The sequence below is a fragment of the Syzygium oleosum genome, unplaced genomic scaffold, assembly GCF_021117445.2.
Source record: "Syzygium oleosum isolate NSW1041296 unplaced genomic scaffold, Sole_v2.1 Sole_v2.42, whole genome shotgun sequence".
NCBI lineage: Eukaryota > Viridiplantae > Streptophyta > Magnoliopsida > Myrtales > Myrtaceae > Syzygium > Syzygium oleosum.
Genome location: NW_026607526.1, coordinates 1,526,064 through 1,542,136, shown reverse-complemented (window position 1 = coordinate 1,542,136; position 16,073 = coordinate 1,526,064). Strand labels below are relative to the sequence as shown.

General features: G+C 42.8%; 1 protein-coding gene across 2 annotated transcripts; it reads left to right on the top strand.

Annotated features, from left to right (window-relative positions):
- The first annotated feature begins 10,304 nt into the window (after positions 1–10,304).
- LOC115691216 (probable galactinol--sucrose galactosyltransferase 6) lies at positions 10,305–14,392 on the top strand. 2 transcript variants are annotated; one of them, XM_056306183.1, is made up of 8 exons: positions 10,305–10,475; positions 10,613–10,669; positions 10,763–11,206; positions 11,324–11,715; positions 11,805–12,317; positions 12,460–12,669; positions 12,831–12,965; positions 13,434–14,392. In XM_056306183.1, exons 1-8 carry the CDS (start codon positions 10,320–10,322, stop codon positions 14,122–14,124), a joined length of 2,598 nt encoding a protein of 865 aa, XP_056162158.1. In that variant the 5' UTR covers positions 10,305–10,319; the 3' UTR covers positions 14,125–14,392. The 2 variants fall into 2 exon arrangements, with proteins under 2 accessions (XP_056162158.1, XP_030473661.1); XM_030617801.2 differs by having other exon boundaries at positions 10,353–10,473; positions 10,627–10,669.
- Positions 14,393–16,073: the final 1,681 nt, after the last annotated feature.

Sequence of the window (16,073 nt, the reverse complement as noted above, 5' to 3'; positions counted from 1 at the left end):
CCTTGTTTTTTTCAGGTCCAAATTCTCGGCAGGCAATCGTTTAGGACTTGCGGAAGCTAAATCAGGAGCGAAGTCGCTCTGATACCATGAAAGAAAGCAAGACCGAAGACAAGGAGAGATGGCTTTGAGAGAAAATTCAATGTATATTTTCTATGTATTGTTCAATACACGATGTACACGTTTATAATACAATGCGTAAATGAATAATGGAAATAAAATATTCTACAAATCAAATCCAATCCCACTTGATGCTTGCATATCGATCTCAATGCAAATGATATCGCATATCTTCCAACAACAATGTCGGCTAAACCAGTTCCCATGGAAAGCGACAAGTACAGCCATATGTCTACGTGCATATATGTCACTAGGTTTGTGCCTGCGGGACCTTTCTTTGGTCCAGACACGGTAGTCCTACTAGACATGATACTGCTTCTAACCGACAATCGCGAATCTTCAGCCCAAGAAACAAACTCCAAACCTAAGACATGTTACGTATTCACTTTCCAAAGAGACGAATCCAATCATATATCCGCGTCTGAAGTATGCAAAGATGCCTGGGTTTATTTCAGGAAGTAGAGCGACGTATAAATGGTCACGTCACATCGAGTTCAACCGGTCTAATTTCGATCTGAGGCTTGCTTCCCTTCGCTCTGACCTGAAGCATGTTAATGAATATCTCGCCCGAAGGAGAGAAAGATGACCTTTGATCTTTTTGAACGAGAATGGGAGCAATTATAAAGTTGAATTGGCTTGTACTAGAAGAGGCAGTTGTTGCAAAATGCATGATGGCCATGGGAGTTAGCAAAATAGTGGAAAACGAAGGAAATCATGGAAACATCGACCAATGCACGAGGAAGGATTCTTCACGTAACCGTTAGAAAAAACCCGAGGGGCATGAATATGAAGAAACACCAAGAGAAAAGAGTCGCTCAAACTATGTCGAAACTATACCAATTTTCCTACGAAGCATTGTCCTTTCGAAGCAATGTACTTTGATTTCAGTTTTAACTATTATGTTTTTTTGTTGAAAGAAATTGTATTCATTACTTAAAAAAGAGAATATAAAGTACATAAATTTCATAACAGAGCAGACAAAACAGAACAACACCTAGAATACTGTAAAACAAAGTCAAATTCAAAAAATAAGGAGGATCAACAAAGCACCAGTTGTGTAAGGCACACATTTGTTCCACAAGAATGGATCCGTCAAGCAAAATAATCAGCGGCCGATTACTGAATCTCGTATCTTCGTCAATGATTAGCATTCGCTAGAAATTCATTCTCCGATAAATACGGCAAGTTTGCCATGCGCGCTAGGTTCAGCTTCTTCTATATTTTCGCCGTACGGAGACAACTAAAACATGTTAAACAAACACATATCTAATATTTGAAAGAGCAAATCTTCATGGTTTAGCAAGACGTCACAACTCCTACAATCACCATTAAGGACTTATGCACAAAGAGAGCACGTGAGTATGGAATCCCCGAAAGCATATTTATTAAACTCGCAAATTTAGATCGGGAGAGGATAACTCCCAAATCTAGAATTAGATCGACTAGCATTTTTTACGTAATATTTTGATTTGAAGAGCGGGCACGCCCTTTACACATACATCCACACTCGATCCATTTTCAAAAAACTTTTTTTGGTGAAACTTTGATCACTCTGTTATCGAGTTGGAACCAAGAGCGGGCTTTCGTTTGTTTTCCCAATCCCTATTTGTCAGATTAACTCTACATCGATTTAGATCCAATACCTTTCTACCATGAAGAACGCGTTATACGTGACGAATACATCATGCAACAATCACACTTGGCGTAAATGACTAATCAAAACCAAGATGCATACACACATGTCGCCAAGCGAGCGGACTCTTGGCACGTGGGGTAAAGACGATCGATCCGTGACGTCACATTATGACCACCGGTATCTGCTAGAGAACCCAATTCTTACTTAAGAAAGACGATTTGGCGTATTGAATGTTTACGTTCAAATTCCATCAGTTGCACGCAAGTTGTTATGGGTCGGAGTCTTTGGCACGTGCCGATGACCTTGTAAAGTGATCCATAAGCTTTCGAATCGTGGAGTGACTTGGTCCGTGCCACTATTAGGATCAGATACTGAAGAAGAATAAGAGGTCAAAGACAAGCAAGTGGCGAGGCTGCTAACACGTGATTATTCGGAAAAGGCGAGGACTGCGTCATTGTCTTCTTCTTTGCTCTTTCCGCAGGGCTTAAATCTAATAATGCGACAGGCTTAGGAGACGCATGTGACGAGTCACGAGAGAGATCGCGCGGAGATTCGTGTCTTCCAAAGGATGATATAATCATGGCCTCTGTCGCCGGACACTTGTCATTAGCAGAATCGTTTCGCAAATTCTCTGATTGGGGGGGCACCTTGAAGATGCCTTCTGATTACCGCAATCCACTCGACATAAGTACCATTATTCTCGGGCAAAGGATAAGGTGATTGGGGATAAGGAACAGGGACACGTGTACGGCAATCGTGATGATGAGGCTGATTGGCTTCATCTTGTGTCTCTCTCTCGTACGTAATCTAAAGGTGCGTATGCATTAAAAGGATAACGATACAATTAATCTTCAAATATACTATGAAATTCTTAAATTTTAACTTAACATATAATATCGTTCAAGAAAATTTTAATTTATTTTATATGATCTCTAAATTATTGACATAATGACTAAATTGAGCATGCATTAAAAATTCATAAATTATATTGAATTATAAGTTAATGGACGATATTACACATTAGGTTAAAATTCATGAATCACATTGAATAAATTTAAGATTCGGAGATCACATTACATATTGAGCCAAAATTCAGAGACCGTTTGTGTTATTTACCTTACATTAAATTGTAACTATGGAAGTGTCTAATAGTACTAAGATTATTTGCCTGCATTCGACTTTGCAAAGGATAGTGAAAATTAAATTAATTGATATGTGTTCTTCTTTTAATTTTTGTTTGGAAATAGGTGACGCCAATTAGTGTTCTCGGATTACTTGTCGATTATATTTGCTAAGTAAATGTTCAAGTTTCAAAAATATCATTATCTCTCTCTCGGTATTTTATATTATGGCATTTCGATCGGTTGCTTTCCAAACAAAATCTCTGCAAAAAGATTCATTTTATTTTTTTATTGTGCTTACGAGCTGCTCCGTCCAAATAAAATTATTCATAGATTAGATTGAACTTTGAAGTTGCTCGAACCGAAAAAATCGAGTCGAAACCAAACGACCGAATGATAGCTTGATTTATTTCCATTCCTATGTCATTAGCAGCAGAAGAAGAAGAAAGTATTTTGGTCTTCACTTCTACAACTTACCTAACCAAGAAGCCATACTATATACCATAAAGAGATAAGAGATGGCAGGTTGCAGAGGAAAATGGACTTCCATTTCGAATGTTTTCCAAAAGAGAATTGCATGCACGGTTCCTTACTGAACGAGATGAAATCTGAAATCGGGAAAACTTACACTGAATATGAAATCGTTTGTACTCAATGGCGTGGGAAAGCCGATATCGTGCTAATATTGTGTTGATGCAATCTTGGCAAAAAAAAAAAAACAGAAAGTTTTGGCAAAAGTACATACTTGCACGAAAAGAATACGGTACCGTCGATCCAACTGTTTGTGCTAAATCTGTGTTTTATGCCAATAAGGTCGTGGCAAAATTGGAATTTGAGATCGCGGACGTGTCCAAATTAAAGGCGGGCGGAAAGAAAGGTGACAATTTCAGCGGAAGAAAACAAGGTAACTTTAGGGTGTCTGTTTGTCTTGGATTTTGTCCTCACCTAGACGTCCGAGAATATGGGCATGTGCGCTGTAGATCTGACGGGTGACGTGTGGAGCAGTGTTTTATGACGTCATCGATGGCTTGATGAAGAAAAATGGTCGAAGGGGCTAGGCCATTTTGGAAAATGAAAGTGACCCACGAGAGCATGTGTATCATTCTTCGTTTCGTGGTAAATTTCGCTAGTAGAGTCTAGAATATTTTTGGGTTTAGAATGTGTATGAAATCAGACAAGACGGGTCGATGCTATGATGGCCTTACAACATCTTAAATTTGTGCAACGTGCACAATTTTTCGTGACCTTCGAACGATTAGATCACCTAGCCACATGTTTTTTCTTGCGACAAATTTCAATTTTAGCAAAAATGTTGGTGATAGTAGCCCACTATCAAGTTCATGAGGGTCGAGTTTATATTATGTAGTGATTAATTTAATCTCTTCTAATCTCGTCTCTCGCTCTCTCTACAGCCCTTGCTTTCTAGCCGAGGGCATTGGCGCGAAGGCCGCTTTCCTCCAACCCTCATCTCGTCTCCGTTTACTGCTATCGTGACCAAGATCTCTCTCTCTCTCAAGACTAGTTATTGACTCCGACCCCAGGGACGGGGGGTTCTAATTTTAAGATTTGGATTAGGTAAAATTGTACTGTAAATGTACATGGCTCGTACAATGTTGAGTAGTTCTACAATCACTTGCCACTTTTTAACGTTAACTAGTACGGTGATGACTTAAAACTTTTTTTTCATGTCTCCAAGCTAGAATAAGATTTGGAGCACCACAAATTATACAACAGCTTGTAACGCCTGAAGGACACAAAAAGAGTTTTTGTTTTTTTATAAGTTTACTAGTTTCTGAGATGAATATATAGTTGTTTAAACCTAAAATGGAATGGTTATTTCAATTTTATGGAATCCTTTTTTTGACACCGTAGCATACTTAAAAGATACTTGGGAACAAAACACCTAATGTGGGTATTGACTAATCTCAAGACTGTGTTGGGTTACAAGCTACATTAAACGGAGGGAGAACTCCCGATGAGGGAGCTACGTACTCTCACCCAAGTAAAATTTAGTGAAACATTTATTACTGAATATGAAATGGAGGGCCAGCGAGAGACTCTCTCATACTTTTTCACAGAGATAATTCATCATTCGCAACATAAAAGAAAGTGAAAAAAATGGAGATATAATGAACAAATGACTAATTGGAAGAAAAATTAAGACAGATTTATGGTGCTCTTATAATGTGCAAATTATGCTCCATTTACTTCTGCAAAAATGAATAATTTGAAAAAATATTTTCTAAAAATGATTGTCTATATTACTTACAAAAATAAAATGAACGGAATTCTTTTTCATCGCATACGGTAAGTTGTTATCGATAATTATAACATTTTTTATTGATTAATAATTAATTCAAGCGATGCAATCGGTCAATTTTAGAAAAGTATTCTCCGGATCATTAATTCTCCGTGAAATAAATTTGAAAAAAAATCAACTTTGTTTCTTTTGTTGCTAGCCACGTTAAGATGAACTTAAATAGCATTACGGTGGCGGCGATCCATGTCATTTCGATAAGTGCTAGGCTTGTAATCCCCCCCGTTTGGGGCCGTGCCAATTAATGACCCGTCATTATCCCAGCCGATGACGTCAGCATCCCCCCATCTTTAAATCTGCTCCTCCTTTCCAACAGCGACGACCAGATAATTTCTTAAACAAATTAAAAAATACCTCCTTCCGTTCCTTACCTACTTCGCCCAAACGTAATCATCTTTCCGTTCAAAATCATTGAGCAAACCCCCACGTCAATTAATCACCAGTTTTAAAATAAAAATAAAAAATTAGCACGAACTCTTAAGGATTAATATCACGAAAAATCACAAACTGATATATTTATGATAAATTTATCCTAAATTAATTTTTTGACCATAAAAAATCTCATACTGATTTACCTATTTTTTTCCTTTTTTTTATTTCTTTTTTTCTTCTTTTCCTTCCTTGGCCCTTGCCGGCGAGGGCGAGGGCTAGGGCTGGACCCTCACGGCCTGGGCGAGGGCCGTCCTTGCGGCCTGGGCAAGGGTTGTTCGCCCAGGCCACGAGCCGCCCTTGCCGGATCCTGGCAAGGGTCCGGCGAGGGCGACCCTCGCTAGATCCGGCAAGGGCGGCCCTCGCTCTCGCTGGCCACCGGCCACATGCTAGGAAAGAAGAAGAAAAAAAAAGAAAATTTCTTTTCCATTTTTAATTCTTGTGCCCAGAATCAAGAATCAACTTTTTTTTTATTATTGATTCTATTCCAAAACTGATTTTGGGAACAAATTTGTGCCCATGAACAAAAAATTTACCAAACCAATTTATGTTCCTTTTTTTCTTCTAGGAAACAAAAGAATAGAATCAGGTACTGTTTGGTCAGTTTCCAAACAGGCTCTTACGTAACCAAGAAGCCATACTATATACCAATAAAGAGATAGCAGGTTGCGGAAGAAAACAGACTTTTCGTTTCAAATGTTTTCCAAAAGAGGCTCGCATGCACGGTTCCTTACTGAAAGAGATGAAACCCGAAATTCGGGAAACGTATACCGAATATGAAATTGTTCATACTTGATGGCGTAGGAAAGCCGATTTTGTGCTAATCTTGTGTTAATGCAATCTTGGCAAAAAACACAGAAAGTTTTGGCAAAAGGATATACTTTCACGAAAAGAAGATGGTAACGTCAATCCAACTGTTTGTGCTAAATCTGTGTTTTATGCCAATAAGGTCGTGGCAAAATTGGAATTTGAGATTGCGGACGTGTCCAAATTAAAGGCGGGCGGAAAGAAAGGTGACAATTTCAGCGGAAGAAAACAAGGTAACTTTAGGTTGTCTGGTTGTCTTGGATTTTGTCCTCACCTAGACGTCCGAGAATAAGGGCATGTGAGTTGTAGATTCAACAGGTGACGTGTTGAGCAGTGTTTTTTGACGTCATCGATGGCTTGATGAAGAAAACGGTCGAAGGGGCTAGGGCCACTTTGGAAAATGAAAGTGACCCACGAGAGCATGTGTATCATTCTTCGTTTCGTGGTAATTTTACTAGTAGAGTCTAGAATGGTTTTTGTGTGTCAGAATGTGGATGAAATCGGACGAGACATGTCGATGCTTCAATGGCCTTATGGCATCTTAAGTTCATGCATCGTGCGCAATTTTTTGTGACCTTCAAACGATTGGATCGCCTAGCCACATTTTTTTTCTTACAAAGAATTTCACTTTTAGCGAAAATATGGGTGATGATAACCTTTTATTAAGTTCACGACAGTCGAGTTTATATAGTGATTAGTATAATTTTGATGGAAGGCTAATATAACGATGAGTAGTTCTAAAATCACTTGCCACTTTTTTTAACGTTACAGTACTAGTACGGTGATGACTTAAAAATAATTTTATGTCTCCAAGCTAGGATAAGATTTGGAGCATCATAACTTATATTGCAGCTTGTATTGTCTTAAGGACACAGAAAGAGTATTTTTTTTTTGTTAATTTTACTAGTTTCTGAGATTAACGTTTAGTTGTTTAAAACTAGAATGGAACGGTTATTTCAATTTTATCAAGTCCTTTTTTTTTTTACAATGTAACATACTTAAAGATACGTGGGAACAAAACACCTAATGTGGGTACTGACTAATCTCAGGATTGCGTTGGGTTACAAGCTACATTAAAGGGAGGGAGAACTCCAATGTGGGAGCTACGTATTCTCACCCGCGTAAAATTTGGTGAAACTTTTTATTATTGAATAGTGAAATGGAGGGCTGGCGAGAGACTCGCTCGCACTTTTTCACAAAGAAAATTCATCATTTGCGACTTAAAAGAAAGGGAAAAAAATGACATATGATGAGCAAATGACTAATTGGAAGAAAAGTTAAGATAGATTCATGGTGCTCTTATAATATACAAATTAGTACTCCGTTTATTTTGCAAAAAATGAATGATATAAAAAATATTTTCATAAAAGTGATTGTCTATATTTCTTACAAAATTTCAAATGAACGGAATTCTTTTTCATCGCACATAATAAGTTGTCATCAACAATTATAACATTTTTCATTATTTCATTATTTCAAGCAATATGATCGATCATTTCTAAGAAAGCATTTTTCAGATCATTTAAGTCTTCACGAATCAAATCGGAAAAAAATCAACTTTATTTCTTTTGTTGCTAGCCACGTTAAGATGAACTTAAATAGCATTACGGTGGCGGCGGTCCATGTCATTTCGATAAGTGCTAGGCTGTAATCACCCCCATTTGGGGCCGTGCCAATTAATGACCCGTCATTATCCCTGCGGATGACGTCAGCATCCCAACAGCGACGACAAGATAATTTCTTAAACAAATTAAAAAATACCTCGTTCCGTTCCTTACCCACTTCGCCCCACACGTAATCATCTTTCCGTTCAAAATCATTGAGTCCCCCCCCCCGCCCCGGTCAATCAATCACCAATTTTAAAAATGAAATAAAAGATTAGCACGGAACCTTAATCAAAGCGACGCATAAATGCGAGATTCATTAAGACCAAAACAGACGGTCGAAATCCAGGACGAGGGACATACGCGACACGTGTGCCGTCCCCCCACGCACGGTGTGTGTGTGTGTGTGTGTTTTTTTTTCCGGGATTTCTTGTGCGCACAGGGAAAAATGAGTTGGCGCGAGAAATTCGGGGGGGACACCTGGGATTTGCTTAGCGAGAGCGAGATGCGTGCGCCCCGTTTTTGGTCAAGCTTGCCAGCTCACCACCCCATTTAAAACCCCCCCGGTTTAAAATATTGCCTAATCTTTGACCCAATAAAAATATATATATATATATATTGCCTAATCATGCAGCCCCGGTAGGACCCGCCCCCACCCCCATCATTGGATTTCAATAATTTCGACCGCGAATGATTAGTCGGACGACCACCCAACCCCTCCCCCCGAAGATATTTTTGTTCTTTGTTCTGGGGCCAGTTGGTTCCGGAGATTTCAACGGCCGTGATCGTTGTCAAGCCCCCAGTCAAATGTCGCGTGCCACTTGGCTACTTCCCTTTCGTTCTTTTCCCTTTGGGGGGGGATGCTTAGCTTGCGGAGATAGGGGTGAACAACCGAGCAGGCTCGACTCGAGAACCGGGCCCGGTTTAAGTTTCCGATTTCTTTTTTTTTTACTTAAATTGGCAGATCCTATTCGGAAACTTGGAACCGGACCGCGTTTATGCCCATTTACGCAACGGAATGGAAAAGAGAAAAGGGTCCTGATCGGTTTTCGGGTGGACCCTGAAACCGGTTCCAGGGTCGGTTCCCAATCCGATACCGATAGGATAAAATTTCAGTCGCCCATCTTGAAGCCAGTAACCTTTGCTGCTTTCAATGTGCATGGAGAGTACGGTATAAGGAATTACCTACCGGGACAACAACTACGAAGATGGGCCAAAGCCGCGGAATATTCTAAACTATGCTCGCTGTGAAACCATACCCCCTAAAATCTAAACTTTATCTTGTGCACAAAAAATCTCAAATTTATACATGCGTGACAATTTACCCTCCGTCGAGATTCTATTAATAACGACCGTTAAAAATCCGCATACATGAATGCCGGGAAGCAAACAGTGTTCACACGGTGTCAATGTGACTCGAGTGAAATAAAAACGATATTATCTCCATAAAAAAAAGGCATCTAACAGAAATTTGATCGATAATATACGTGTTATATAGATATAAATTTGAGATTTTTTACACTGTAAGAAAAAGTTTATGATACCTATGTCATTGGGCATCATTTAGATTTTTTCATGCCTAAAAAAAATTTAAGGTAAACGTGACGTAACAAGCATGATTAGAAAGTTTCGGTGGCTTTTCCCCTAAGAAAAATTTTTTAACCAAGACCGGTCAAATATCACCGGTGGGATTACCTTGATCTCAGCTGGCTCTGACGGGGAAAAGCACGAGAAAGCACAGACTCTGTCAGGGATGCACGACAAAATCGCCGCTAAGCGTCAAACCCTACATACGTGGACACAGATCAGAGCCTCCCCACCACATTAATTCCCCACGATAATATAATCCCACGACAGTCAGTGCGGCCGCCCCCACGAATTTCACCATCCAGTACGAACGCAATCCCCCAGCTCCCGACCGACACGTGCCCAGACAAAGGAGACGAGATCTCGCTTTCCCCCCCAAGAGAAATCACGTACCCCCTACACGTGTCGGTCCCTCAGGCCCCCCCGGGGGCTCACGGGAAGCACCGTGCACCCTCGCGTGACGCGATCGGGATCACCACTTTTCCTTTTCTCGTTTTTCTCATGGGGGTGTCGTATCTCGCGGGAAGCGAGCGCGCGGATTGGTACGACGTGGATCCGACGTGGCGACGCGATCCGCCGTCAAGGGCGGACATGTTCCTCTCGGCCGTTGGATAACGTTGGGCCGCGTCGACGAGGCTGGAGACAATGCAACAACGGCAAGTTAACATCTACGAGAGATAGAGAGAGAGGAGAAAGCAACAATGGCGTCGACGCCATTGGAATACAGTCCAAGGTTCTCGAGTATAAATACCGGGCGCATCCTCCGCTCCTTCTCATCACTGTCTTCCCCGTTCGCGTGCTCCTCTTCTCTTCTCGCCGCCTCGAACGCGTTCGCCATTCGCTCCACGCATTCTGGTACTTTCTGATCTTTCCTTCCTCCCTCCCTCCTTCCTCTTTCCCGGTCTCGCGACTCGCGGAGGAGGAGGAAAATCAGAGAGACGATTTGTTCATCTGGGTCGTCGTCTAACGAGTGCTTTGTTTGGTGGGTTCATGTTCCGGAACTTGCAGACACCATCGATCGAAGCGGGCATTGCGCGTCTCGGCTTTTCAGGTACCGTCATTTTCGTTTCGGATCTGGGGAGGAAGTATTTTGTTTGCAGAAGGGGGTCGTCGTGCTAACGCGGCGGATTCGCGTCGGTTGCAGAGGACCGAGCCAGATCGGCGGTTGGATAAGCTAGGCAAGGGAGAGATGACGATCAAGCCGGCGGTTCGGATTTCGGACCGGAAGCTGATCGTGAAGGACCGGACCATCCTGACGGGGGTGCCGGACAACGTCGTCGCCGCGTCCGGCCCGGTCGAGGAGGGGGTCTTCCTCGGGGCGGTCTTCGACAGGGACGACAGCCGCCACGTGGTGCCGGTGGGGATCCTCCGCGACGTCCGGTTCATGGCCTGCTTCCGGTTCAAGCTCTGGTGGATGGCCCAGAAGACGGGGGACCGAGGGAGCGAGATCCCGCTGGAGACCCAGTTCCTGCTGGTCGAGACCAAGGACGGGTCGCACCTCGAGTCCGATGACGGGGACGAGGAGAACCAGATCGTGTACACCGTCTTCCTCCCTCTGATCGAAGGACCGTTCAGGGCGTGCCTGCAGGTATAGGACTGTCAAATTCGTGTTCAGTTGAATTTGCTGACAAAGTTTATGTTTTTTTCTTCGAATTCGTGTCTGTCAATTAGAGTTGTGGATATCTAATTGGTCTTGTACCTGCAGGGGAATGAGCGTGACGAGCTCGAGCTCTGCCTCGAGAGCGGCGATGTTGAGACGAAAGCCTCGTCCTTTAACCGCTCGGTGTTTGTCCACTCCGGCACGGACCCGTTCGCCACCATCTTCGAGGCGATCAGGGCCGTCAAACTGCACCTGAAGACTTTCCGGCAGCGGCACGAGAAGAAGCTGCCCGGGATCGTCGACTATTTCGGCTGGTGCACGTGGGATGCGTTCTACCAGGATGTGACGCAAGAGGGCGTCGAAGCCGGCCTCGAGTCTCTCGCGGCCGGCGGGACCCCGCCGAAGTTCGTGATCATCGACGATGGGTGGCAGTCAGTTGGGAGCGATCCCGTGGCCGAGGAGAGCTCTGAGGGCGAGAAGAAGCAGCAGTTGCTCAGGTGCGTGTTTGGAACGATTTAAAGTTCTAAAGCTTTCTTGTTTCGATCAGAAATGAGGTTATGATTCTTATCTGATATCGATTTTTTAGATTGACCGGAATTAAGGAGAACGCCAAGTTCCAGAAGAAGGATGACCCAACGGTGGGGATCAAGAACATCGTCAACACAGCAAAGAACAATCACGGGCTCAAGTATGTGTATGTGTGGCACGCGATCACGGGATATTGGGGAGGGGTCCGACCGGGAGTGAAGGAGATGGAGGAATATGGGTCCTTGATGAAGTACCCATCCTTGTCGAAAGGGGTGATCGAGAACGAGCCGACATGGAAGAATGATGCGATTGCGCTCCAGGGGTTGGGGCTTGTGAACCCAAAGAACGTGTACAAGTTCTACAATGAGTTGCACAGTTACCTGGCGAGCGCGGGCATAGATGGGGTTAAGGTGGATGTGCAGTGTATACTCGAGACGCTTGGAGCCGGGTTGGGCGGTCGGGTCGAGTTGACACGGCAGTACCAGCAGGCGCTCGATGCATCGGTGGCCAGGAACTTCCCGGATAATGGTTGCATTGCTTGCATGAGCCACAACACCGATGCCCTGTACTGGTAAGTGTGGCCTCTTAGTTTCTGGTAGTTTTGGTACATTTTTCTTCAATGCATAGACCTGAAATCTCAGTTTGATGACGCCTTGTGTTTCTTACATACTCTGACTAAGTTACTTTGTCCGAATGATTTTACGAAAAAACAGCTCGAAGCAAACTGCTGTTGTGCGCGCATCGGATGATTTCTACCCGAGAGATCCTGTCTCGCACACCATCCACATAGCGGCGGTCGCGTACAACAGCGTCTTCCTGGGAGAGTTCATGCAAACTGATTGGGACATGTTCCACTCTGTCCATCCTGCTGCCGAGTACCATGCTTCGGCCAGGGCAATCAGCGGCGGTCCCATCTATGTCAGGTAAGGAATCGCGACCCTTCATTTTGAGAGAGTTTTCAGTATCTAATGTTGTATCAAGTGATGTACTGGCGAAGTTCATTCTTCTTAGTTAATTATACTGCAAGTACATCGGACTCAATCCTCGTTTGCTAATACTAACCTGGATGTTCCGTTTTGTGCAGTGATGCACCTGGGAAGCACAATTTTGAGCTCCTTAAGAAGCTTGTTCTGCCTGACGGGTCGGTGCTCCGAGCCCGCTTGCCTGGTCGGCCCACCCGCGATTGCTTATTATCTGACCCAGCCCGGGATGGCGTTAGGTATGGATTTCGCTTGCTCTCTTTTCAACTGTCAATTGTTGGTATTCCAATTCATCTAATTCTCATGGAAAATAGATGATTTAAACTCTAGGAGTTACAGTTTTGGGACACCTAGATGATAGTTGAGGTACATGTGCATCTATGAACTTCTAATAGCTAGAAGACGGAAATGTCTGGACTCAACCTGTAACTTATATTAGGATTTGGCAGTAGATAGTTCAATCACAAGAAAATCCCATCAGAGAAGCCGAAGCTCTGTCCTGAATCTATCTGAAATGGATTTAAATCGTATTCAGATAATTGAGGTCTTACAATGTATCGTCTTTCTGATGTCAGTTTAGCCCGGTCATTTGAAACAAGTGTAGAACAATATAGCTAATCCGTTCCTTAACCTATTCCTTGGTAGAACAATAATGTCTCTCAATCTCCCAATTGCATTTACCGACCAGTTCTTCTACTTTCATTCAGCTTGTTGAAGATATGGAACATGAACAAGTACACGGGAGTCCTTGGCGTCTACAACTGCCAAGGAGCAGCCTGGAACAGCATGGAGAGAAAGAACACTTTCCACCAAACCAAGGCCGAGGCCATCACCGGATACATCCGTGGCCGTGATGTCCACCTCATCAGTGAAGCCGCCACGGACCCCACCTGGTCCGGCGACTGCGCCATCTACTGCCACAAGAGCGGAGACCTCATCATCCTACCTTACAATACCGCGATGCCCGTGTCGCTCAAAGTCCTCGAGCACGACATAATAACTTTCACACCAATCAAGGTCTTGGCACCTGGATTCAGCTTTGCTCCGCTGGGGCTCATCAACATGTTCAATGCTGGCGGAGCAATTGAAGGGCTGAGATACGAGGTCAAGGGTGGGGCTGAGTTGTCGGAGCTCGAGACCGAGTATGCAGGAGAAGGGAATGTCATGGCCGAGCAAAGACTGGAGAATCGCAGCAATGAATTGGTGGGGATTGTTCATATGGAGGTCAAGGGATGCGGCAAGTTCGGTGCATACTCGTCCACTGGACCGAAGAGTTGCAAATTGGGCATGAGCGAGGTCGAGTTCAAATACGATGCGGCATCCGGATTGTTGAGCTTTGACTTGGATCATTTGCCTGAGGAGGCGCAGAGAGTTCATGCCATTGAAGTTCAATTATGAATAGATGATGAGAATGTGGAACTAGAGGCACAATTATATGCATTTCAGGGGTCGAGATTGTGATTTGTAAGGAAGTGGATCCTGCATTGCACCATCACAATGTTTTTGTACTAGTTCAGGAGGGTTCATGAGCTCATCATGGAGAGCTTGATTAAATAATTAAGAATAAGATTAGTTTGCTTCGTCATCTTTGTATGAACCCTGTGCTCAGTGTAACCTATCATGGGATTATTGGAGATGCATCGTCAGTCTTTGTTCTCCTTCAGAATTCCTCCTCTGCTTCTTGGTCCTCTTTCAATGTTTTCCTTGGATGCAATTGTGGCTTGTTGGTGGTGATAACGTGAGAAACAATCAGGAAAAAGACAATGCGAATAATTTTGATTTCTGCTCTCGAGTACCAAAGAAGTTTCTGCTTTACAATCACAAAAAAGCATAGTAAAAACTAGGCGAAATTGTGGGTTCTGGACCAGATCTGTGAATGTCGCCGCTAACCGAAGTGATCGGGCTCGGCTGAGACGAATGGCGACGTATGGGAATGAGAGAAATGAGAAGAGGCACGTGAATGGTGCAGAAAAAGTTCGGGTCATCTTGCAGATTTGAGCAAACTCTATTCGTTAGGTGGTTCTCATTTGAGCTGGTAATGCTCGACTTGAGAAGCAAACTGTGACAAACTTAGGGTATTTACACTTTCGGATTTTAAGTCTTTTTGTCTGAGAATTGGACATTCAAATTCAAAGAAAAGCACTTGCAAACACGAAGTGATGTTCTAAGGGAAATGAAAAATATTTCGCGCGTCCGTTTGTTTGGTGGAAAATTTACAATTACGTAACATTTCCTCATTTACACCCGTGTGAGGTGTAAAGCCGAGTAGACACGAGTTTATAAATGGAGAGCGGCCTCTGTGATCGACCAACCTTTTGTAATCTATGGATTGGAATAGTCGATTTAGGAAAAACTGGCAAGCAGATCCGGCGAGTGGAGTAGGTGCGGGCCGAACCACTATAGATCGACTTGAGCCAGCTTTCTCTATCTCCATTCCATTTCATTTTTGTACGGTCATTTTATTTTTGCTTGCTTGTGCAATCTGTTCAATATTTTGCATTTGCTCGAATGAATTTATTTTGATTAATTTTGTCATAGTATTTTTTGACCAACATCTTGAATGCTAGATCACAGTGAGAGATATAAACTCCATTGCCGTGTCTATTAGTGTACATTTTATAGAGAAATGGCTCTTCTTACTAGATTGATCCAATTTCAAAAAAGTATTTTTCAAGGCCGCCGTATTTTCCAAATAACATTAGCTTTTTTGTTGTAATTATAATAGATAATCTATCCTATAAATAACATTGTATTTTATAGAACATAATTGAAAAACAGTTCATCAACAATCACCAAAACATTAATGTATTCATTACAATGTCTGTAACTTACTTGTTCAACAACTTGGTTGAAGAAAAAAATTTCAATTGAACTGCCAAAAGTTTCCTTTGGAGTGATCAATGAAAAACCAGAGGATTTTCACTCTCAATCACCTGCTCAAAATCCTGAGAATCGTTTCAAGGCCCACTCGCTCTGTGTTGAGAGTTTTGACTGGGTACCAAAGGCCCAAAGTAAGGCCTCTGTCAAGCTGAAAGCTTGGTTGGTCTTCTTGAACAGATCCTGTAAATTTTGACAGAATGAAGAACTGAGTTTCCTGAAACGATGGAAGCAATGCTGATGTAAAACGAATGTTTGAATCTTTCAGGCATCTCATTCTTTATACGGGCGACGTCCGTAACTTGCAATTCACCACTCCGAAAGCATGGTGGGAGGGAATTTCGTTTGACCATGGATGGAACGAAATACTGCCCTTTTTTATTAGAAAACATGGCTGCAGCATCGTTTCGCTAGTATGCGATATTCATGCCTTTAACTCAGTTAATGTCTATCGACGCAGACAGAAGCGT